This window comes from Lagenorhynchus albirostris, chromosome 2, assembly GCF_949774975.1.
Source record: "Lagenorhynchus albirostris chromosome 2, mLagAlb1.1, whole genome shotgun sequence".
In the NCBI taxonomy this organism is placed as follows: domain Eukaryota; kingdom Metazoa; phylum Chordata; class Mammalia; order Artiodactyla; family Delphinidae; genus Lagenorhynchus; species Lagenorhynchus albirostris.
In genome coordinates this window covers 90,365,480-90,389,119 of record NC_083096.1, presented here as the reverse complement: position 1 = coordinate 90,389,119, position 23,640 = coordinate 90,365,480, and the positions used below count along the sequence as shown (strand labels likewise).

General features: G+C 50.4%; 2 protein-coding genes across 4 annotated transcripts; one reads left to right on the top strand and one right to left on the bottom strand.

Annotated features, from left to right (window-relative positions):
* Positions 1-8: 8 nt before the first annotated feature.
* LOC132514555 (probable transmembrane reductase CYB561D1) lies at positions 9-6,883 on the top strand. Of its 2 annotated transcripts, XM_060139436.1 has the most exons (3): positions 9-1,426; positions 1,960-1,997; positions 2,568-6,883. In XM_060139436.1, exons 1-3 carry the CDS (start codon positions 1,279-1,281, stop codon positions 3,069-3,071), a joined length of 690 nt encoding a protein of 229 aa, XP_059995419.1. In that variant the 5' UTR covers positions 9-1,278; the 3' UTR covers positions 3,072-6,883. The 2 variants fall into 2 exon arrangements, with proteins under 2 accessions (XP_059995419.1, XP_059995420.1); XM_060139437.1 differs by lacking the exon at positions 1,960-1,997 and having other exon boundaries at positions 1,326-1,426.
* AMIGO1 (adhesion molecule with Ig like domain 1) lies at positions 3,340-16,055 on the bottom strand. Of its 2 annotated transcripts, XM_060139433.1 has the most exons (3): positions 15,819-16,055; positions 13,755-15,339; positions 3,340-4,070 (listed from the first exon to the last, which is right to left on the bottom strand). In XM_060139433.1, exon 2 carries the CDS (start codon positions 15,272-15,274, stop codon positions 13,793-13,795), a length of 1,482 nt encoding a protein of 493 aa, XP_059995416.1. In that variant the 5' UTR covers positions 15,275-15,339; positions 15,819-16,055; the 3' UTR covers positions 3,340-4,070; positions 13,755-13,792. The 2 variants fall into 2 exon arrangements, with proteins under 2 accessions (XP_059995416.1, XP_059995417.1); XM_060139434.1 differs by lacking the exon at positions 3,340-4,070 and having other exon boundaries at positions 10,549-15,339.
* Between the last annotated feature and the right edge of the window lie 7,585 nt (positions 16,056-23,640).

Below are 23,640 nucleotides of genomic sequence, written 5' to 3'. Positions count from 1 at the left end.
TCCAGCTCCCGTCACTTGCCTGCAAAAAAAAATCTCTTACACTCGTATATTTTTGTCCTTTTAGTCTGTGGAAATGGCTGGGGGTTGTATCACTGGGGGAGTCTTAGGATGAAGAGGCATGTGGCTCGGAGCGAGCAAGGGGACTACAGTCCCACTGGGAAAGGAAACTTGATGGGGGAGGGGAGCCACACCTCTGGCTCTACTCTTGGATCTTGGCCTTGAAGGTCTGTGGATGTCCGCCTGTGGTCCTTTTCTGGTCTTCCAGCAATCCTGCTCCTCCGTCCTGTCTCTGAATTTCTGCCTCAGTTTCTTCAGCCCTTTCTGTCTCTTACTAGTAGCCTTATTTTCTCAACCACTGGAGCTTGAGTTGGTAATTGCACTCAGGATGTCCCTGATTTCTGTGGGACAGCCTGGTTTTGGTCTTTCTCCATGGCCTGTGGGTATACCCTTCAGGAAGGGGTACGGCCTCTCCCAGGTAGGCCTCCTTAAGCTGAACCACACCCTTTTTTGGAGGCAGGAAGGGAAAAGGTATCCTCACTTACAGAACTTCCCTTGGTGTGGGAGGCAGCAGCTGTGTGGGAGGCCCTAGCCCCTCAGGTTCGCCTGGCTCCCCAGGGCTGAGCAGATGGTGTGGAGGCGGCAAGGGCTGGGAGTGCCCTAGTTTTTCCATTTGTCTCACTGGGGACAACAGCTACTGTGCAGACAGGGGATACGACTGTTGCACGTCCCTCCTTTGGTCCTCAAACCTGAATTCACCAGGCACAGGGCACTAGTTTTTAGCCTTCTCCTGTCCTTTCAGTCTCCTTGCTTTTAGGCAGGGAGGGATCTTATTCCCTTAACAAGACAGAAGAAGAGGTGGCAGGAGAGAGTGGGCAACCAGGGAAATCCAGTATTTCTGGAAAACTGTTCAAAACACTGGTTTCACACTCTTGGTTCAGTATACCAAATCTGTGATTCGGGTGAAATAAGTTGTCGTAAATGTAGTTTCCACAGGCTATTTGAGACATAAGCCCCGTCAGCCCGGGTAGACATAAAGATACACATGAGTTGGGCAGAAGACACACGGTGGGCCCGGAGCTGTCCAGTCGCCTTCTGCCCTCGGGGCTCTCCAGGACGGATGCGCTTTCCCCCAGCCCCCAGAGGGCGCTGTGGACGAACCGCCGCATTGCTGGCGGCGTCCCGGGGAGGAGCCTCTCCCGCAGCCGAGGCCGCCTCCGCGATCGCAAACCCGGAAGACGTGCCCTGGCAGCTGGAAGTGTGGGGCGGCTGGGCACCGCCATGCAGTCCCTGGAGGTAGGTCTGGTTCCCGCTCCACAGAGGGAGCCGAGACTGACCCGGTGGCTGCGGAGAGGCAGTGGGATCTTGGCGCACCTGGTCGCTTTGGGCTTCACCATCTTTCTGACAGTGCTGTCCCGGCCAGGAACGAGTAAGTGTGCAAGGCGGGGCGGGGAAGGGGGCGGGGCCGAGATGCTGGAGGGGCAGCGCTTGGGAGCGCTAAGAGGCGTGGAGTGGGGACCCTAGCTGTGGATGGGCGGACTAGGGAGGGGTAGTAAGGGCGCGGTGGGGCGTGGCCTTGGGGGTGGGGCCTGGAAGGGTGGGGCTTTGGGTGCTGGGAGGAGAGGAGGCGACTGAAGTGAATGGAACTCACTAGTTCATCATAAGCAAAGGCCCTCGTGGATGATACAAGTAAAGGAGGGCTGCCAAGGTCTGTTCTAGGACTGGGCTGGTAGCTGCGAGGTGCTGAATGGGGAACGCAGGCCAAAGTGGTATGTTTGCCCTCTTGGTTACTCACCCTAAGGCCCTTTGGCTGCTCCACTTTGCCCGGAGTTCCTGATTACCCATTAGGGTTGGAGACACTCCTCTGACCTTTCCCCTCCAGCCAGACTCTTTGGGCTCCAGCCAGCCACAGGGGTAGAAACAACGGTGCCCAGTCGTCAGTCTGTTCTCTTTGATTCTTAGGTCTTTTCTCCTGGCACCCTGTATTCATGGCCTTGGCGGTGAGTTTGGGCTTCTTTCTGCAGGTGATTGGTTTGGATATGCCCCTAAGGAAGCATCCAGCCTTCAGAAGGCTTAGCCTTTCTGAGGCTCAGAGAGGTGGGGGGAAATGCCCAGGGCCCCATCTTTCCCTGCTACCTGTGAGATCAGGAAACATGGAGGGCTGGGCTGTAGGTAGTCAGGTGGTTTAAGGGGGTGGGAGGACATGGAAGATACCATTTTTTTCTCCATTAGGGCCTGAAAGGAGGAAGTGGAAGGGGTGCAATCCAGTTGCTCCCCACTCCCAAAGTTCAGGAGGAAGTTTAACATTTGCTGTTCCCATTGGTCAAGAAATGAGGGTCATTGTCTGTGGTGGAGGTGGGGGCATGATGTCAGCCTGAATGATGAGACTTCCGCTCTAGCATGGATTCCCAGTTCTGCCCACAAATGCGGACCTGTGTGGCAGGCGGTCCTGGTGGGAGTTCTTTAGCCCCCACCCTCTGTCCTCCTTGTTTGGATGTATGAGGGCACCTCTTTTTTCTTAGGCCTCCAAGCTGGGTCTGAGGCTCACTGGCCCTCTCCTGTGTTCACAGTTCTGCCTCTGCATGGCTGAGGCCATCCTACTCTTCTCGCCTGAGCACTCCCTGTTCTTCTTCTGCTCCCGAAAGGCCCGGATCCGACTCCATTGGGCGGGGCAGACCCTAGCCATCCTCTGCGCAGCCCTGGGCCTGGGCTTTATCATCTCCAGCAGGACCCGCAGTGAGCTGCCCCACCTGGTGTCCTGGCACAGCTGGGTAGGGGCTCTGACATTGCTGGCCACTAGCGTCCAGGCACTGTGTGGGCTCTGCCTCCTCTGTCCCCGGGCAGCCAGGGTCTCAAGGGTGGCTCGCCTCAAGCTCTACCATCTGACATGTGGACTGGTGATCTACCTAATGGCTACGGTAACAGTGCTCCTGGGTATGCACTCTGTGTGGTTCCAGGCCCAGATCAAAGGTGCAGCCTGGTACCTGTGTCTGGCGCTGCCCCTCTATCCAGCCCTGGTAATCATGCACCAGATCTCCAGCTTCTACTTGCCAAGGAAGAAAATGGAAATGTGAATTCCTCCAAACTGTGAATCAAGATGGGACACTTGACTTGGACTTCAGTGGTTCCTTTGGTGACCTTCAGGGATCTACTTCAGAAGTGGTAGGGTTTTTGTATTTCTTAGCTGGGCTAGGGGCTGCAGAAACCCAAACTGCTGTTGCTGACAGATGACTCAGTGGGCCCAAATGGGGAAATGTACGGGGCGCAAGTGAAAGGTGATGGGGAGCTTGATCCTGAAGCCTCCACTCTTGATGGGAGACAGAAGTGTCGGGTGGTGGTGGTGATGGTACTGGCAGTCATTTCTTGCTTGCATGCCTGGTGAAAAGTTGGATTCCTGTAACTTATGAATGACAGCTATGGCTCTTTGGGTCACTTTGAGAAAGCAGTGTAGTGGAGAGAGCCAATGGGTCTTGTTTATGGGGTGTGGTCCTTGTACATGCTATTGTGGGACCTTATGAGAGTCACATGTCTCAGGACCTCAGTTTCCTCATCTGTGTAATGAGTGATTGTTTCTAAACAATTTCTCTTAACATTCAGTGTCTGTCAAGTTGATGTCACAGAACACCCTCTCAGGTCTGAACCGTGGGTTGGCCCACTCGGCAGACTCAGAGTGTAATTCTTACATTCATTGTCTCCTTACCCCTCTGGAGGGACAGGTCTGCTCTCGTGGCCTTTCAGGAATCTGTGCCGATTTGGCCCCTGCACCAGGGGACAAGGGGTCAGGCACTGTGGAGAGAAGGGGCCCAGGTGAGGGTCTCCAGAACATCAAGACAGTAAAGGCACTAAAGTCACTTTAAAACTTTTGGAGGAGCAAAAGGGCATTGGCTTAACTAAGCCTCGGCTGGGCTTCTTAGCCCAGCTAAGAACGTCCTTCAGCTCACTTCAGGATCTGGGCTTGAGGGCTGCGAGACATCCATTCTCAGTGGCAAAGTAGTCCTGAACATCTCATGTTTTGTCCTTCTTAGGGCTCAGGTCCTTGCCTGAGCACATAGCTTCGTGCAGCTCTTCCGAAGCTGTTAGAACAAAATAAGAGTCAAGGAAATGGGGCAGGGCTCTTCTGATCTAAGAGAAAACAAAGTGTCTCTGGTTCCCCTTCTCCCCTCGTCAGCTAAGCTTTCCTCAAGTGTCATCTCTTGCCAGCTCTTTGGCCCAGGACAGGGCTGAATTTGGTGCCAGCTGGCAAATGAGGGCTGGGCTCTCTTCCCTGCAGAGACCCCTCCTTGTTCCAAACTGCAAGTATCAGTAGTTCCCCAGACTGCCCTCGGTGATAAGGGCTGGCTGCTAGATTGGTTAACTGTCGTCTGGCTCAGTCGGGGAGCTGGGACCTCCGTAGACCATGGCAAATACTGAAAATGGCTGAGCCAGGAAATTGGTGTTAAGGCTGGTGGAGAGAGCTCAGTGGGAACTCTGGGAGGCCTGGGGTGTAGGGCCTGGAGCTCTAGGTCCCAGGAGCAGGAGTAGATGTTCCTAGATAGCAATATTTTGGATATCTCAGGTCTTTAGAAGATTCAAGACCTCCTTTCTGGGTGGCTCAGAAGCAGGGAGGTTGGTATGATTCAACAGTACAGGCGTGAGAACTGCAGGGGCAGAGGGGTTCTCTGAGCGGACCTCGCTAGGATCCTCCCGGGTCAGGTGTCATCTCCTAGGAGCTCTCCAGACCCTGAACATCTCAAGGGGGACCCCTGCTATGCAGAGGGTGATTGTTCCTGTCTTTTTCATTGCCCTCTCTCCCCTCTCCAACTCCTCAGTGTGTTCTGAACTTGGGAGAGATGGTTGCTGGGGCTGCATGGAGGAGATTCTCACTGAAGGTCGCTTTGATCAGGGAGCCCATCACCCCTTGCCCACCACAGTCAGTGCTGGGAGTCTTACTCTGTCTATAGCAGGGTAGGAAGGCTGGGTGGGGTTCACCAGCTTGCTCTGGGAGCCAAGCAGGCAACACCATAAAGCCCGAGCCTGCCTGAGGTGTTGCCTCCTCCCAGGTGGTGCGGGGGCTGGTGAGCGGGCAGGCTGGCTGACAGCCGGCAGTTTGCGTGGGCAGTGCCAGCTGATGTCTATTCCCAGCCCTGGGAGGAAGGGGGAGTCATTTATATTCCGCAGGAGGAAGGGGTCCCAGCTGTCACTTCTCTGACCGGTAGGCCTCGGGGGTGGGGGGGCAGAGGCACAGGGCAGAGAGGGGGGCACAGGCGGTCTCCTGCTTAGCCAGTCTGACTGCAGTATAGAGAGGAGGTCGCCAGGAGGAGCCCTTCTTCCCAGCTGGCCAGATTGTAGGGGGACTTCCCTCCGCTCCCCTCCTTTCTCCTTCCATCACCACCTGCCCTCACATCCTGGGGCAGCAGCTGGGCAACCATTAGACCTCAGTGCCAGAGCACTCTTCCTCCAGCTGGGATCTCGGGGGCTGACGGCTGCATATGCCTCTTGCTTGTGTGTTTCCTCCTCCCTACACCCTCTATCCCCCCACCTCCCTGTATCTCCCCATCTGGGGTGTTATCTGGGCTCCTCAGGAGTGAGGCAGAGGCCTTGTGGGAGAAGCAAATGGCTGCCCTTTTGCCCTTGTCCCCTAACTAGGGAAAGCTGCTAGTAGCCAGCCTGTTTTGCCTTTAAAAAAAAAAGCCAGGGTGTTCAAGTTTTTTTAAATTCTGTGTCATTTGCACAAATTTGCATATCAAGCTCACTAAGTCCTGATACCGAATATGATTACATTCAAACTCAGCCTTGAGGACATTAGAAATATAGATGCTTTTTGTATCTAAATCCAAATGGTAATAGGATCACCATTCTGGGTTCACGTACCACCCCAAAGCCCCCATCTTTCCCATAGCCACCGCTTTCCCACCCCAACACTTCCCCCCGCCCTGCCCCTGGCTGGGGGGTGGTGTTGAATGGCAGGAGCTCTGTCTGGGGAAGTCTCCCAGCCTCACCTTCTTGGCTTTTCAGCTGCACCGAAGGTAGGCTGCTATCTCTTGCCAGCCTGTGCCTCCTCTGTCCGCACCCTCTCACAGCGCAGACTACCTCTCCCCACTCCAACACCGGCCTGTCCCTTCCTTCTCATCGTCCCCACCCTTCCACCCCTGGGCATGGCTGCCGTGGGTCTTGTTTTTAAAACCTCACCGTGGGAGATCCAGGCATTCTTCCTGAGCCAGCTGGCTGCTATGCCAAGGCCCGTTCGGAGTTAACAACAATCGCTAGCTGAACAGTGCTGGGGTTTTTCAGCTCCAGATCTCTAAGCACTTGCAGGCTGAGTCAGCCAGCCCTCACCTTCCCCCTCTTCTTGGGCTGCAGAGGGAGGAGGGGTCAGGAGTCTCACCTCCCAGCCAAGCCTTATCCTTCCTCTGGGAGCGGGCCCTGAGCATCCTCTGAGTAAACTAATAAGGCCTTTTCACCTGACAAAGGTCAAGATGTAGGGAACGTAGTACATGCTCCACTGACACTGGTAGTGGTGGCTGTTGACCTTGAACCTCTAGTACTCCTGCCCTTCCTTCTGTTGACCTGTCTTGGCCTCCAGGGGACACCCCTGACTCCCTCAGCATTTCTGGTGGCCCTCTGCAGGCTTAGGGAGCAGGGAGGCGTCTGGTTCAGTGCTCCCGCTGCCCCTGCGTCTGGTTGGCATAAAGAGCCTACATATCATGAAGTGAAAAGTGAATCGACCTGGGAGCTAGGAAACCTACAGTCTGGGTTTACCCAGCTCCTAACACTGGTGTGGCCGCAGGCAAATCACTTACTGCTTGACCTATCTCACAGTGATGTTGTGAGCGCTAGATGACAGAATGCTATGTTAACAGGCATTGGGAAGTTCAAAGCATTGAACAGATGTAAACAGGTGGTATTACGTGCTTGTCCTTATCTCTCTTTCACTCAACCTGGCTCTGGGTTTTATGCTTCTTTTAGGGAGGCAATAAACAGTTATGGATAATGATGCTTAGAGGACCCAAGTCTCTGAGAGGTTGTGTTGCTGGCCATCACTGGAGAACACAGACATTTCCTCCTAGATGCAAGGTCAGGAATGCCACCAAGGCTATGACTCTAGTGAAGCTTGCCCTGAGTGCTGCCAGCTAGTGCTTTCAAGTCACAGGGCTGATTGCAAATCTGGGAGTCAGTTATCCCCCAGGTCCAGCCTGAAGTTCCTGGAGCTGGTCTTAGTCTGGAGCTCCTGGTCACAAGTCTATCTAAATTTCTCCTACCTAATTCTGCTCTTCTGAGGGAAAGGCGGAGCAGACAATCCAGGAAGGGATTGGACACAGCAATGGACACAACACTGCCACACCAGCCCTCTGGTTTCCCCCATAGCCACAGGCTGCCTCAGGCCCTCACCCAGGCACAGCATGGAGGTGGGGAGCTGTGAGACACAACCCCTGGCTTGTTCACGGGTTTGTTTCTCCTTCCTTGTTTCAGGCTCTTGGAGTAGGATCACAGCCCCTTCCTCCTCAAAGGACTTTATTGGAATTAAAACACACACGCACATGCACACACACATACACACGCCATGAAAGCAGTTATGTTTAAATTAGAAGAAGGATACTTTCCATTCCATTGGTCTGAGAACAGCCAGCAGTCTGCCTAGAGTGGACACAGAGAGGCAGGCACCCCAGGAGCGCAGAGGCTTCAGTATTTGTTTTTTAATCTTGGTGGGTTTTATTTTATTTTTTTTTCTCTGTCCTGGGATCCAGGAATGAAACACTAGTCAGGCATTGCAGTCATGGCCTCAGCAAAGCATAGGCACAGAGAAGACACAGCTGAAAGGCAGGAGGATAGTGGCCCAGAACTGCCCTGGATGGTGGTTTGATGTAGACAGTCTCCAGCACTGGGCTAAGCTTAAAGCAGACAGATTTCCTCCATTCCCTCCAGTAAGACTGCCTTCTCCCTACCCACCCACCCACCCAGAAGGCTTGACTAAGTTACCGATGTGCAGGGAATAAGTTCCAGTTTTTAATCTACCTGCTATTAGAATTTCCCAGATTTTTTAAACCTCTGTTAAAAGCAGATTAAGCAGCTACTTCAGGCTAGTCTCTGGTACCAGAGGATTCAACTTTGTCTCATTGAGTATACATGAGAGGCCCCCAGCACCCCTCTCTTTAAAGCAGATTCCCACTTATCTCACAGTGCTTTCTAAGGATGCCCAAGACTAGGCTCGGCCTTTCTGCTTAGGTCCACGCCTAAAGCAAACTACGGCCAAGTGAAGGAGCAGTGGGAGGTGCAGGAAAAGCAGCACAGAGTTCTATCCAGCTACAGTGCTCCCCAACCTGTGTGCATGTTTGTATGGGCGTGCACATGCATACACCACCCCCCAACTTTGGGGTCAGTGACTCTCACCTTATGTGTGTCAGTGCTGTAGGGCACCTAGAAGTTCCTGCAGGGCCTCATGTCCTAAAGGTTGGTTCTCTCCATGCCCTCTGTGATTGTGGGACTGTAACAAAGCCTATGTCTGACTGGAAGGCCTCAGGGCAGGAAAACACTTCATGTTTTCCACACAACAGTATATAAGCCTGATGAAAGGGCTTGACGTGGCAGCTGCTTTAGCTCTCCCCTCTGAAGCCTGGGGAAAGGAAGCATCCAGCATAGGCTCACTGCAGCCAGACCAGAAGAGCTAACCATACTACTGCATGGGCCTGAGACTTTCCTGCAGTGTGGGTGGGAAAAGTGACGCTTCACCAGCGGTTGCCCGGGAGACAAGATAAGGGGTACAAGAGCTACATCTGCAGAAAGGGAAGGAGTTTGAGAGATCAGATGGAAGAGAGACTAGGCTGGGCAATCCACTGAACTCCCATTTTCTGTTCTAAAAGGTAACCATCATATTAACCTCATCCATTCTCCTGCAGTGCCACCTAAGAGGAGCTAGGGGAAGAGCTGCAAAACATGGCAGACAAAACTGCACATCTTGGCCAGAACCTATGGAACTCCCTCGGGGGTTGGGGAAGGGGGAGAAGGGGAGGGTTGAAGAGATGCAGCCACGGATTCCTTGGGATGATGGAAAAAGGAGTATCAAAACGTTTCAGGCACAGAGACAGGGCTTGGCACAGGCCAAAATACAGGGGAGAACTCTCAGTAGTCTTCCCCAGATCTGTTCTCTTTATCAGCTCACCCTCTTGGCTAAACTCAGCCATAGCAAAAACTGCTTTGGAAAGATTAAAAAATACTATATAAATGTAGACTCTAGGGGTGCTCTGGCATCAACATCGGTCATTGCATTGACTGCCAAGGTTGACTGGTCTGATGTGGCTGGCTGTGAGGTCTCTCCATCCATCACCACTTTACTTGTTCCTCATGAAGAGAAAAAGACAGCTTTCCAGACAGAGGAGGACTGTCCTTTGGTCAAGATTTTATCAATGTAAGAAATTAGGTAATTATTCAAATTCTGATTCTTATTTTATTTTTTGACTGCACTGCATGACTTGCGGGATCTTAGTTCCTCAAGCAGGGATTGAACCCGTGCCCCCCTGTAGCGGAAGTGTGGAGTCCTAACCACTGGACCGCCAGGGAATTCCCCAAATTCTGATTCTTTTAGTTTCTCTTTTCCTTATACCATTTCCTCTTCCCTTGTGGAATCTACCATGACAATCCCCTACCAAGAGAGTAGCCAAAGAAACTGCATGTTCAGAGTTTAGTAGAATCCAGTCCAATTTCTGGTAAGCTGTCTTCTGTACCAAGAAAGTGGGGACCGCATTTCTGTGTTCTGTGCAATGCCTAGGACATATTACACTGTCAATGAATAATAACCTTCCTATTAAATATACTTTAAGCCAAACTAAGATGGTTACCATTCACGACATGAACATATACCGGTAATAATCAAAATACTGTGAAACCGAGCTGCTCTCCCATCATTTCTTTTAACCCAGTCCAAGCATTTTTCCATGGTACAGTTTGCAGGCTTGATCCAGACTTTTAAGAGAACTCTTCAGGGAGACAACCCTCCTCCCCAGGGATCCAGAAAGCCTTCTTTATTTACAGGCTCTAGCCCCAAGTCATGGAATTTCTAAACTCTCTCTTGCTAAAGCCTCAGTGACATTTCTTTTGAGAATACCTGCCAGGTTGGCAAACTATGGTCTGCTGGCCAAAACCAACCTGCTGCCTGGTTTTGTATGGTCTGTGAGCTAGTAAGAGTTTGTGCATTTTTAAATGGTTAAAAAACCTCAAATACATGTTACAATGATATGGCAATCGCATTTTAATGTCCATAAATAAAGTTTTACTGGAACAGAGCCACAGTCATTCATTTGTGTGCTGTCTGTGGCTGCCTTCCTGCCACAACGGTACAGCTGAGTAGTTGTAACAGAGACTATACGGGCTGCGAAGCTGAACACGTTTCCTGTCTGGCTGTTTACAGAAAAGGTTGGCTGACCCCTGGTCCATCTTAATGCCTAGATGTGGATTCAACCCATGCCCTTATAACAGCATTTAACTCTTCTCCCCCTAGACAGGCCACACCCTTCTGAGGTCCAGTGAACCCCAGCCACAGGCTGAAAAGATAAATAAACCAGTCACAGACTATGCCAGAACAGAGACTCAAGCCAGGTTTAATGATCATTGTCTAGTTTTCAGAGCCCAGAGGCTCCAAGGTTTGCCAGCCTGAGAGTACATAAGTGGGAAGACTAGGATCCTGGACATGGGGAGGCCTGCTTGCTCTGCCAGCAGGGCTACGAGGAAGTACAAAGGTAAGGACACATGGAAAACTGGAATCAGTTGGCTTTACTCTCCCCAGCTGGGGTATACCCGCTCCTGGCTCCTTCCTAGGAGCCTCATAAATACAGGCAAAGGAAAAAAAATCACAAATAATCACACAGACAGATTGTACAGCCCTGTCGTACTGTCTCCAGGGACACCTGCTTCCTGGGAGACACGTCTGGTTTATGGGAGTTGGGGTGATGGCTCGACCTTTATAACCAGAGCTAGCAGTTTCCTACACGGGGTTCTACTGAGCTTACATACGCTGAGTACCCGATCCCCCAGGTAGAAAGCTACCTTTGGGTTCTATCGACTGAAACCATGGGAGGAGGCTCATCACTTCAGTCCCTTGGTGGGGCAGCCAGGCACGTCTACCAGTCTCTCAGACCGGTAGGTACTGGCCAACCTAGTGGATACAGTGGGGAGACTTAGATCCTCAGGGCCTTTTATTGATATTATGCCCTACACTGGGTAGGATTTATGAAGCAAATGGCCCTCCTAGTCCTCAGAAACTCAGCTAGAAGGCCCCAGAAGACCCACTTCATTTGACATTCACTTTAAAGATTTTCAGAGCCCCAGATGGTGCCTAGAGGGGAAGCTGCAGTATGGAGGTGAGATTTTTCCCCGATTCCCTGGTAAGTCTGAGGAGGGAGTCCTGGTTCCTATAGCTTCAGTATCAGAATCTTCAGAAGTCTCTGAAATATAACCAGACAACTTTTTCCTCCTGCCCCTGTCTTACCAGGGCAGTTAACACAGGAAGAGCAACTTACAGCTCCCTGGTCCCCTGCCAGTGTTCTGGGTCTGTCACTGACCTAGTTCTACATTTATTTTTCACATATATCATCTTTAATCCAAGGAAGGTTTCTGAGGGGTCTGAAGAGCCAGCTAGCTCCTCATCACCCCTTCTCTCAAGATCTTAAACCTGTAGTTCTCCTAACTCCAGCCTTTGCTGAGAAGGCATTCAGTGTCATGGAGATGTGGGTGAAGCTTCAGGCAGTTCAGAAATCTAAAGTACAAAAGTTTGTATTTGTGGAGCCTGGCATGGTCACTGTCTCTCCTACAGGGCAAGAAAGTTGTGTGCATGAAGTTGTGCACATGGGTGGAAACCACTCTGGAAGTGGACGTTAGTGGGGACTGAAGACTCACTGTCTTGATGGAAGTCAAGGTGCTGGGGTGCATGCAGACCTATAAGCATGCATCCCTATGAGCATGCAAGTACTTGAGGGAAATGCTGCACCTCTCTTGACAAAACTAGGTTACTAATAAAGGATGGACAGCAGTCTTGACATCCCAGGAACAGACAAGAAGCAGACGTTGAGTTCCAGTCCCCTCCCCGAATCTTAATAGGCAGCGGGAGTTAGGCCCTCCTAGCAAGCAGCTTTCACCCGCAGGTAAATGACACTTCTTGGAACCTAAAGAGAGATCAGAAAACTAGAAGATCTGGAGAACTTCCGATGGAAGGAGACTTGGTGGGAGAGAGGGGAGAGACTGAAAAGACCAACGTCAGAGAACGTTTTCACCTTGGCCCTGCTCGTCCCCTTGCCAAAGCTCAGAGCAACCAACTCCCAGGGCCTGCAGTAGAGTCAAAGGGAGTTGTCGTCTCTATACCCAAAGTATCCTGCAACTGGGTTGGAATGGAACGTTGGGCCTGTTCTTAAGTTCCTTGGGCCTGACAACCACAACTGCACAGACCTCTGGCTGACAGGGTCTCCTTTTCAAAGTTTAGTGCCACTGACTGTCTGTTACAAGACTGCCTGGAACCTCGTGGAGAGGGCAAGACTTAGCCACACTCCAAATTGCCATTCTTCCGTGGCAGAGACCACTCAATTCCATCTCCTCGGATGATGAGATCCCATGCTTTGGCCTTGCAGCAGGGCTGAGATCTCTAAGAGAGGAGCAAAGCGGCTTTGTCAACACAGAAGCGATACATACCCGGCCCCCTCCATCTCCGAGCCCAATCTAACCCAGCTGGGGCCAGACTTTCCCGGACTCCTTCCTTTGCAGAGCAGCATATTAGGGAACACTCAGAATCCCACCTGAACTTGACCAGGAGACTGAATGAAGAGATGGCATACACAAAAAATCAGGTAGGTCCAGCTGGATGCTACATACTAGAGGCTGATTTACCCTCCTCCTCCTAGTGCAAAGAGGCCCCCATCCCACGTCTGTGGCAGGCATCCATAGAAGCTCTGCTTTCAGCACCCTCCACCCTGGTGCTACACACAGGTGCTGGGAATCAAACGCTAACCAAGGGTTTCACCAACCAGGGAATTAGCCAATCTGGAGTTTATCCCCCACCTCCAAGTTCTGTGCTGGCACCTATGCTGTGACAGGGACCCCTCGATTCATGTTGTACCCCTCTGTACCACTGGTCCCAGGACAAGGCACAGATACCACATCTCACATTGTTGCCGCATCTGACAGGCAACAGGCCAGGCTCCTGCAAAGAACCATCCACCCAGGGCTCATCCAGAAAGAGGAAGGCATTAGTGGGAAGTCTTACAACGGCTTTGGGGAGTGTTACTGATTAAGGTCTCAGCCTTTTCCTGACTCATTTTTCCAAAGGTTTCCAATTTCCCCAGCTGTGAAGTGTGACTTCCTGGTCAAAGATAACATAGCTTTCCCCCAACATGGCTGCTGTGGAAGCTCCCGCCAGCACACACAACATCGCAGGTGTGGGTGGGCAGAGATAGGAAAAAATGATTTTTTTTTTCCAAATAATTTTCTCTTAAGGAGCTATGGATGACCTCAAAAAAGTTTAAGGAATCCGCTCTTCCTCCCACCCCTTCCTCATTCCCACCAGCTCAGATACACTCCTCTTCTTCCACCACATTGAGAACTGTCAGGGCTCTGGATGGGGTGTAGCATTTGCCTGAGAATTAGCATATCCATATTTGAAAATCATGGCAGCCACACCCTGCTTGGGGTCTTGCCTGTTGCTGTTACCGTGACCAATTCCCTTGAGTTCGGGGGGAGCCCACTCCCTTGGGCAGCTAGCCCTCTCTTCCATCCCCTCATATCCTTCAGGGGTGCATTACCTCTCCTGGGGCAGAATCTCCCCACCAACCCATCCTGCTCACACCACAATGGGCGTATCAGAGAAGACCGAGCTGACTGATTCTGGATCTGACATCCTCCGCTGGCCCTTGCCTGTCGCCTCAGGCACCGGCAGGGTGTTGCCTGGCTTGAGCTTGCCGTTCTGACCCTGCCCGGGTCCAGCAGGTTCCAGGAAGGCCACCCGCTGGTCAAAACCATCATCCTTGTCCCCACCAGCCATAGGATCGTGGTTGGGTGTGGTACTAAGCATGGAAGAGCTGAGGCTGTCTCCTTGATGGCTGGAAGGCTTCTCGACACCCCGGCACCAGCAGCGGCAAGGGGTGAGGTACAGGTATATGAGGACCAGGACCACACTGAGGATACAGCCCACGAGGGTGGTATAGGCTGTGTTGAGGGTGTCATGGTGTCCGTGCAAGGTGAAATTGTATACTTTCAACTCCACAGACAGTGTCTCATTGAAAGCCTCCCCCATGGCATAGCAGGTATACACGCCCCCATCCTCGACCTGCACCCGCCGGAAATGAAGACTGCCATCCTTGGACACCGTCACTGTGCTGTTGGCCACCTCATCTAGCACCCGTTCATTGCTTGGTGTCACCCACACTTTGGTCATCCCCTGCTGCTTGGTGTCACACTTGATGGTCAAGGTGTCACCCAGGTGGGCCTCCCAGGCACGTTCCTTGTACTCGCTGCAATTGAGGAAACTCAGACTGAAGACATTGTGCAGCTTCTTGGAGCTCATGCAGTACAGGTCCTCCTGAAAGTCCATCACGGAGCTCAGCTGCCGGTACTGCCAGTGGGAAAAGAGCTGGTAGAGCTCACAGTCGCAGTGTAGCGGGTTGTTGTGCAGGTACAGCCCATTCTTGATCCAGGCGGGCAGCTTCTGCAGGTCGGGCAATGGTAAGTTCTTTAGCTTGTTGGAGGAGAGGTCCAGGAGCGTTAGTTTGGGTAGCTTGGCTCCTTCCTTGACCAGTTCCAGGGGGAAGCGGGAGATCTGGTTCTGGCTCAAGTAGAGTTTCTGCAGCTGGACCACGTCGTCGAAGGCGCAGCGGTCAACTGCCATAATGTGGTTATTGTAGAGCAGCAGCACCTCCAGCGCCTGCAGTTCACTGAACAGGAACTCGTCCAGGGTACGCAGCTGGTTGGAGGAGAGGTCCAGGTAGCGCAGGTTGGGTACTGGGGAAAAGGCCTCAGAGGAGATGAAGTTCAGCTGGTTGTGGCTCAGCAGCAGGGAGTGCAGGTGGGTCAGGCGCGTGGGGGTCCACTCGGCCCGCAGGCGGCTCAGGTTGTTGTGGCTGAGGTCCAGGAGCGCCGTGTAGCTGGGCAAGGAGTGGGGCACGTTGGGCAGCTGCTGCTTGGAGCAGCTGAGGATGTTGCTGGCACACAGGCAGGCGGCTGGACAGCTAACCAAGGGACGGCCAGCTCTGGCCTCCTCAAAGAGGAGCAGGAACAAGGACAGCAGCAGGAGCCAGAGGCCTCGCAGGTCACACTGGGGTTGCATAGTGTCACTGGGGAGGGCGAGGAAGGCCACAAGGAAGATCTGGGAGGAAGTCACCCGGGCATGTTCTGGTGGGGTAAGGAAGGGTCACTTTCACCATAGGCTTAAGAGAAAGAGGATGGGTTTGTGGTCACTGGGGCCTCTGGCAGGAAGGACCGACTTTCCTGCCTTCCCCTCTTCTCCCCCACCCCCCACCCCGCGGCCCCATCCCCGTTGGGCTAGAAGAGAAAGGAAGAGATGCTGGGTAGTTCCCAAGCACTGTGCAGGCGGTGAGCTCAAAATACTGGGACCGAGGAGGAGGTGGGCACAAGGGCCTGCTGCGCTAGGGTCACAGGAGCGGAGGATGGGGATCGCCGGGGCGTCAGGGACTGTTGGGGTTACAGGGATTGCAGGGCCCGGGTCTGGAGGCAGGGTCAGTAGGGCCTTTGGGGAGGAGCTGAAGGAAGGTCGACGGGGCACAGGCTGGGTAGGGCGAGCCCTAACCGGGCTGAGGGGCCCCGGGGCCTGTCGGGGCGGGCTCCCCCCGCGGGACCTCTGCTCACTGCACCTGCTCGGCGAGGACGTGTCTCAGCCCATGGCGGGTCCGGGAGCTCCGTCGCGGCCTCCCCTGGCGGCGCCTCACCGGCCGGCCTGCCGCGGCGCCCGCCTTTCGCGGGGGCCCGCGCCCGGCAACATCGCCTCCCGGGGACTTGCCGGGCTCCGCTCCGCTCCCCCCGCGCCGCAGCCTCGACCGCTGCGCCGTCGGAGCCCCCAGACCACGGCCACCGTCTCCGGGTCCGCCGGGCCGGCGTGCAGCGGTGCTGGGAGCGGGAGGCGCCGCGATCCGAGCGCTGGGAGCGGCGTGGGGGCAGCGAACACCGCGCGCGCGCCCGTCACCGCCGCCGAGCCTGGGGGCGCGTGCGCGCGGCGGGGGCGGGGCGCACGTGCGTGTGTTTGTGTCGGAGCCCGACTGGCGGACCGGCGGTCGCGCGCCGCTCGTTCCTTCTCAGAAAGTATTGGGACCTGGCGAGGAAAACTGTCGGGAGGAGGGCTCTGGCCCCTTAGTTCCCCAATTACTTCTTCCACCTTCTTCCAGCCCCTTCACCACCCCATCCTTCTACCTACCAAAACCTCTCTCAGGAAAAGTAGGTCTAACTGAAGTGAATTCGCTGCAACTGGCTCTGGGCCAAGATGCGTCACATGTCTTCTAATTTTACAAATTAGAGAAATCTGGTTCAGCTCCCGGCTCTTAATGTTGGCGGGAAATTCATTAGTCACGTTCTGAGGTTCCTCCCTCCCCTCTCTCTAGGTCTGTGAACTTCCAACATTTGGGGGAAAGATTTGGAGAAGGGCCTTTATTTTTCAGTCTTGATGCTACTGTTCCACGACTCTTGGGGTACCACTGAAAGGGTACAGCTCCACAGCCTACAAGCTGGATGGGCAGGAGTAGGGGTAAGGGAGGATCTTTGGTGCAAGCACAGACACCCTGTGAGGCAACTCTCTCTCGCTCTCTTTCTCACACACACACACACCCCGACTGCATACAAGCCAGGGACAAGTTTCCATTCCTGGAAACTCCAAAATCCTTCCCAGCCTGGGGGAAATCATTCATCCCTCAAGCCTGGCACTTGCCCTCTTCCTAAACTAGTATCAGCTCTTTCCCCTCCCCTTATGGAGCAATTCCAGCATAGTTTCTCTGCCACCTAATCCTCAAAATGAAGGGGGCGGGGGCGTGTCTTCTTTAGGGTGGTCCCTGAAACACCAAGAAGCTGTTAACCAGTGTGTGTTTTGGGGGTTGGGCATGGGAATAAGGGGATGTGAGAAGAGCCTAGACCTTATAATTCAAGACTAGCTGTTCTTGAGATGGTAGACCCTGAGGGAGAAATTACCTTTTTATTTTTTCTAGTTTCTTACAACAGCAAGAACAAGACTGAAATTAATGTCTCAATATATTAGCCTGCTAAGAGTTTTCAAAAGAAAGAATTTATATGTCACATGTTTTACCATGGATTTAAGGGAATGTATTATCTCTTCAAGGGGTATTAGCATGTTAACCCTATGCACAGTGTGAAAAGGTCTTTCCTTTCCTGTTTATTTCAGGCATCAGCGATAATGTAGGGAGGGTATTCAGGGTGTGGGAAATTCTGAAATCACATTGCATCAGTTCTTTATTGCGGTATAACAAATTGCCCCAAATTCAGTGGTTTAATACAAGAATATACATTTATTGTCTTTCACAGTTTCTGTTGGTCAGAGATTCAGGAGCAGCTTGAAAGGCAGTTCTGGCTTGGCAGTTGCAAACAAATGGAGCTACAGTCAATGGAAGGCTTGACTGGGGCTGGAGAATCAACTTCCACAGAGGCTCAGTTACATGGCTCACTCATGACTGGCCGGCTATTGGCCGGAGAGCTTGGCTTCTCGCTGGAGAGGCCTCTCCACAAGACTGAGTGTCCTCACAGCACGGTAGGTGACTTCCCTCAGAGCAAGAGATTCAAGAGACAGCAAGGCAGAGGTCACCCTGACCTAGCTTTATGAGGTCACACCTGTCACCTCCACTTTGGTCACATGGACCAGCCCTGATTCAGTATGGGAGGAAACTACACAAAGTTATGAATACCAGGAGGAGATGATCTTTGGGGACCACTTTGGAGGCTGGCTATCACACACATCATCTCTGAAATCACATCTATTTTTCAATTTTAAAAAATGTCATACATACACAAGAGAAAATAATACTATGAATGCCCATATACCCATCACCCATAGTCAATAATTATCAAGGGAATTCCATCATTTTGTTTTGTACAGGTATCCCTGAGAAACTCATGCTCTTCCCACCGCACCCCCATCCGCATATCCTGTACTGACTTTCCTTAGACTCGGTGTTCCAGGCTCTCTCCCTTCTCTCACTTTCCCCTTTCTGCTATGCTTAAGGGATGGATAAGAGAGAGATACAAAGAAAGAAGCCCCCTTATGCTGGACACCGGTCTCAGATGCGGGTATCTGCAATTGAAGAGGTCACCACAGATATGGTTCTCAGTCAATCCTTTTTTTTTTTTTTTTTAATTTTCAGGTCATTCAGAAATAACCTTGCCATTTTCAGATTTTAATGTGCATACAGATCACCTGGGGATATTGTCAACATGCACATTCTGAACCCGTAGGTCTAGGGTGGGGCCTGAAATTCTGCGTTTCTAACAAGCTAATAAAGTGATGCAGACACTGCTGATCCACAGGCCACACTTTGAGTACCAGGGGTCTAGAGCTGTGCTGTCCAAGTCAGTAGCCACTAGCTACACGTGGCTATTTAACTTAATTAAAATTAAATAGCATTCCATTGTAAAGCAATTATACTCCAATAAAGAAGTTAAAAACAATTAAATAGCATTATAAATCACTTCCTTAGTTGCCCTAGCCACGTTTCCAGTGCTCAGTAGCCATATTTGGCCAGCTGCCTTTTTGAACATAATCATGGAAAGTTCCACTGGATGGCCCTGGTATAAAGAATTGACTCATGATAATTCTCCTGCAGATGCTTTCTAGACCAGAACAACCATCTATTAATTTACAACAAAAAGAGGACCTTGGCAGGATAAATAGCAACAGGTTATTTATAGGGGGTGTTTATTTCCTCTTGCTGCAATGGATCAACCCAGTGTTCCTAAATACAATTTGAAAGATTGTTTGGTCAGCTCAGCATCTGAGCAAAAAAGGCTGGATATGTATATCAGGTTATGAGACGGGATAAATTGCTTTTCTCCATACTAGAAGTACTTTCTTTTTTTTTTTTTTTCAATAACTAGTACTCATCACTTCAGTCAGAGCTGGAGGAAAGCACCCTGTTAGGAAGCTACCTTTTTTTTAAAAAAAAAATTAATTTATTTATTTTTGGTTGCGTTGGATCTTCGTTGCTGCGCGTGGGCTTTCTCTAGTTGCAGTGAATGGGGGCTACTCTTCGTTGCGGCGCTCAGGCTTCTCATTGTGGTGGCTTCTCTTGTTGTGGAGCACGGGCTCTAGGCACACGGGCTCTAGGCACACATTTTGGGGATCAAATGAGGTAACAGGTGTGAAAGTACTTTATTATTTATAAGTATTATCTTTTTAAAAACCTGGTTTTCTCCATGAGAGTTAGGAGATCCCCTGATCGTTTATTTTTTTGGCTGCGTTGGGCCTTTGTTGCTGTACGCGGGTTTCTCTAGTTGCGGAGGGCAGGGGCTACTTTTCGTTGCGGCGCGAGGGTTTCAGTAGTTGTGGCACGCGGGCTCAGTAGTTGTGGTGCACGGACTTAGTTGCTCTGCAGCATGTGGGATCTTCTCAGACCAGGGCTTGAACCCGTGTCCCCTGCATTGGCAGGTAGATTCTTAACCACTGTGCCACCAGGGAAGCCCTGATCCCCTGGTCTTGATGTCGACATATGTACAGATCACCTTGCACAACTGTCTGCCTTGTTCCCACATTCTAGGGTATTGCCTGTTTAGAACATTCACTCATGTTTTCAAGCTCTCACTCTCTGTGCTATCTTTTATAATTTAAAACTATTTACAAATTTAAAATAAAAATTTAAATTAAAAATTTTTAATTTTAAAAATATTCTGCATTTTATGGAGAACTTCAGTGGTATTACTACTATCAGCACAGTCTTTGTAGTTCTTAGAGTATCTCCAAAAGAGCGGGCTCCAAAATGAAGCTATTTCTGGGAGGGGTAGCAATAAAGATGACGGCTTTGTTAAGTATTGCTTAAAGGGTTGAAATTGAAGCCCTTACCATTGGGTTGAGCTGTTTCTATACCTAGCAGTTCACCTATGTTTCCATTTTTAGTTTGTTCCTGAAGGTGCTCAATCTGGAGGATTCCTGTTGCCATCCTCCCACCTCCATTCCATAAACCATCACTCATTTCACTGATCCTTTTAACCTTTTAACTTGCCTTTTAGTATGCTCACCCATTATTTACTGTCCAGGAGACCAATATGTCCTCTTTTTTGGACAACTGACATCCAACTCCCTCTTTGCTGCTCCTTACTCTTTTCCACTTCAACCCTGCACACTTTCTGGAAGCTCCACTTGACTTGCAGGAACCACAAGCATGTGGATACTAACCAGGGGAAGAAGAGGAATCACAGCTGTGGGTGGAGGGGTGCCATTGACACCCTTCAGTGTCTTGTTCAATCTGCAGCGCATGCTCTTGGTCAGGGTTATTCTGCTTCCTTAGAGGTGATCATTCCTGATGGCTCAATCATGAACACTTTCTTGGCTTTTGACACCCACATATGGACATCTCAAAATAGTCCTGTACTGAGTCATCAGATAGATGTGGCTTTGAAATATTGCTGACAAATAAATTCATGGCTCAAAATGTTATTTTAGCCTTTAGCAGTGGGGTTCCCCCACCTCAGTCAGCCTGCAGCTGGCTGGGCATCCAGAGATGGAAGACTTTTGTTCCAAAGCATTTGACAAATAAGACTACCCTGGAGCTCCTGCCTGTGAGTCTGAATAACCAGGAGGTCCTCCAAAATGAGTTTTTTCATTAAGAAGTTTTGTCAAAGTTTTGATATTTCCTTTTCCTGTACACGCAACCCTCTCTTTTGATTTTGAAAGACTTTATATCTAAAATTAAAATTTAGCTAACGTGAGACTTCTAAGCTAGTTCATATCGTATGAATCCTTGACTAGTTTGTATTGTATTTGGAGAGTTAATATCCAGTATAGGGATTCAGCACTTTTATGATTTTATAAAGGATTATAGTTAAACTAAAGGTTAAACTTGTAGTTAAGGATTTTTCTCACTTATCTAAGGCCATTTGACTAACATGACTAACTCTTTGAATTAATAGATCTTTTCCCTCGAATCATACTTTTTGAGTCCTTACCTATTCATTTATGTTTCTTTTTTTGACTGCACAGCATGCCGGATCTTAGTTCCCTGACCAGGGATAGAACCCATGCCCCCTGCAGTGGAAGTGCAGAGTCTTAACCATTGGACTGCCAGGGAAGTCCCTATTCATTTCTGTTTGAAGTTTCTACTCTTTGACCACTTATACAGTTCTTAGCCTATTCTCAGGCTAATCATAATGTCAGCTGGTCTGGACCTTACCTATGATGAGAGAAATTTAGACTACTAGTGTTGGAAGATACCTTAGCAGTCAAGTTCACAAGCTGGGTCACGGCAGAACTGAGTCAGCCTGGAGAAGGAGTGTAACTTTGTGGTTAAGACCATAGTCTCTGGAGCCAGGCTCCTTGGGATCAAATCCTGGCTCTGCCACTCACCAGGTTACCCGAGCCAATTAATTACTTAAACTATAAAATGGGCATAAAATATCTACCTAATGGAATTGTTGTAAGTATTTAATAAGTTCATGTACAGAGTCTCTAGCATGTGGTAGGCACTCTGTAAATGTGGGGAGGTAGGAGTGGGCTGTGCCCTTCATCCTTGTTTAGGGTTCTTTTCAATGCAGGGTTATTTTCCAGGAGTTCTTTTCCAGGAGTAGTGCAAAGCATATAGAACTGGGGGAAAGCTGCTGAGGTTATGGGCATAGCAGAGTTCTAAGTGTTGATGAATGGGAGGCTAGGATTAGGAAGCCACAGTAGAGGCTGAAGGAGTGAGGCGGCCAGTAGTAGATCAGTCAGCTTATATGAGTTTCATGAGGGTACACCCCAGACCAGCAGGAAGGGCAAGGTCTGGCTCCCCAGAACAGGCAGCAGTTCCTGTAGAAACATGGGCAAAGGAGCTCCTGCTGTACTCAGTTTGGGTCAGACTACAACTGGTGTATCAAGTTCATTTCTGGACAGCTCATTTACAGTCAGGAGCACAGCCAGAGGTAGTTGATGGAGTGGTAACAGTCCAGTAATCATACAATAATGCATTCTCTCACAAATATCTGTTGAGCCCCTAGGGCCGACCACTGTATTTTATGCCTTGGGGTAAGGCTGGGTGGAGTGAGATGCAAACATGCTTTATAGAAATAGTTTCTTCCCTCTAGAACCTGTGTGGATTCCATTTAACGAATCTCTACCAATTGTCTATTATGTTCAGGCCTCTATGTAGTGGTGTGGCCTTTGTGACCCAGCAGAAAGAGCATTGGACTGAGTGTTGAGAGAGCTGGATTCTAGTCTCACCCCTGACATCAATTATCTGTATGACTGGATAAGTTATTCTGGGTCTCAGTTTTTTTTTTTTTTTTTGCGGTATGCGGGCCTCTCACTGCTGTGGCCTCTCCCGTTGCGGAGCACAGGCTCCAGACGTGCAGGCTCAGCGGCCATGGCTCACGGGCCCAGCCGCTCCGTGGCATGTGGGATCTTCCCAGACCGGGGCACGAACCCGTGTCCCCTGCATCGGCAGGCGGACTCTCAACCACTGCGCCACCAGGGAAGCCCTGGGTCTCAGTTTTATCACAGATAAAATGGACGTTATGATAACTGCCCTATTTAAAGTACAAATTCCAGAGCCCCTGATCCACTGAATCAGAATTTTTATGGGAGGAGTCTGAGAAGCATTTTGATCATCAAGGCAGTTGGGAAACACTACCCTGTAGGGCAATGTTTTCTTTGTGTGCACTTCAGACTACCTACATCAGAATCTCCATGGAACTTGTTTTCAAAATGGATTTCAAGGCCCAACCCAGACTTGCTTAGAACCTCTAGAGATGGGGGTTTGGGAATCTGTATTTAGGGTGAAGCTAGGTGATTCTTTGTATCCCACCCCCAAATTTGAGAACCACTATTCTAGGATTTTTGTGAGGATTTAATGAGAATGTATGTGAATACTTACTTTGGTAGTCATATATGAGGGATAACTTAGCAATGAGGACCTTTTACTTTGGGAGGAAGCCATAATAACCACTTCTGAAAGTTGAAGCGTTGTGTATTAGTCAGACTCTTTGGAACTGCAAAGAAGAGTCATACCCAATAGGTTTCAGGGAGAGAAGGTTATTGCAGGACCCTGCAGAAGTGTATTGTAACTAGGGAGTTGCGTTCTTAGCTGTAGTCACTATAAGCCCAGTGCCTTCAAGGCTAGGAGAACTGAAAAAGTGGTTTGAAATGGCAGAAAGAGGCTTGCAACCCAGAAGTTACCCACCTTCTGTGGGTACCAGCAGGATGTTTATTTCCCCAGGAAGAGTCTTTGAATGAGTCAAATTGCTACCATCCAACATGGAACACCCTTGTGATAAGAATTCCTATCAAGCTCTTTCCTTTGGCCTCCTGTGTGCCCAACCCATACATGGTTAACTTCAGTATGTGAATTTATCCCCATCCAATCATCTGTGGTTAAAGTAGCAGAGCTAGTTTTGCTCAAGATACATAACAACTTGGGGATCTACTTTCTTTGGAAAAGCAAGGAGGGAAAAATCTAAAAAAGTAAGCATTTTTGAGGACTTTTTATTTGTCTAGTATAT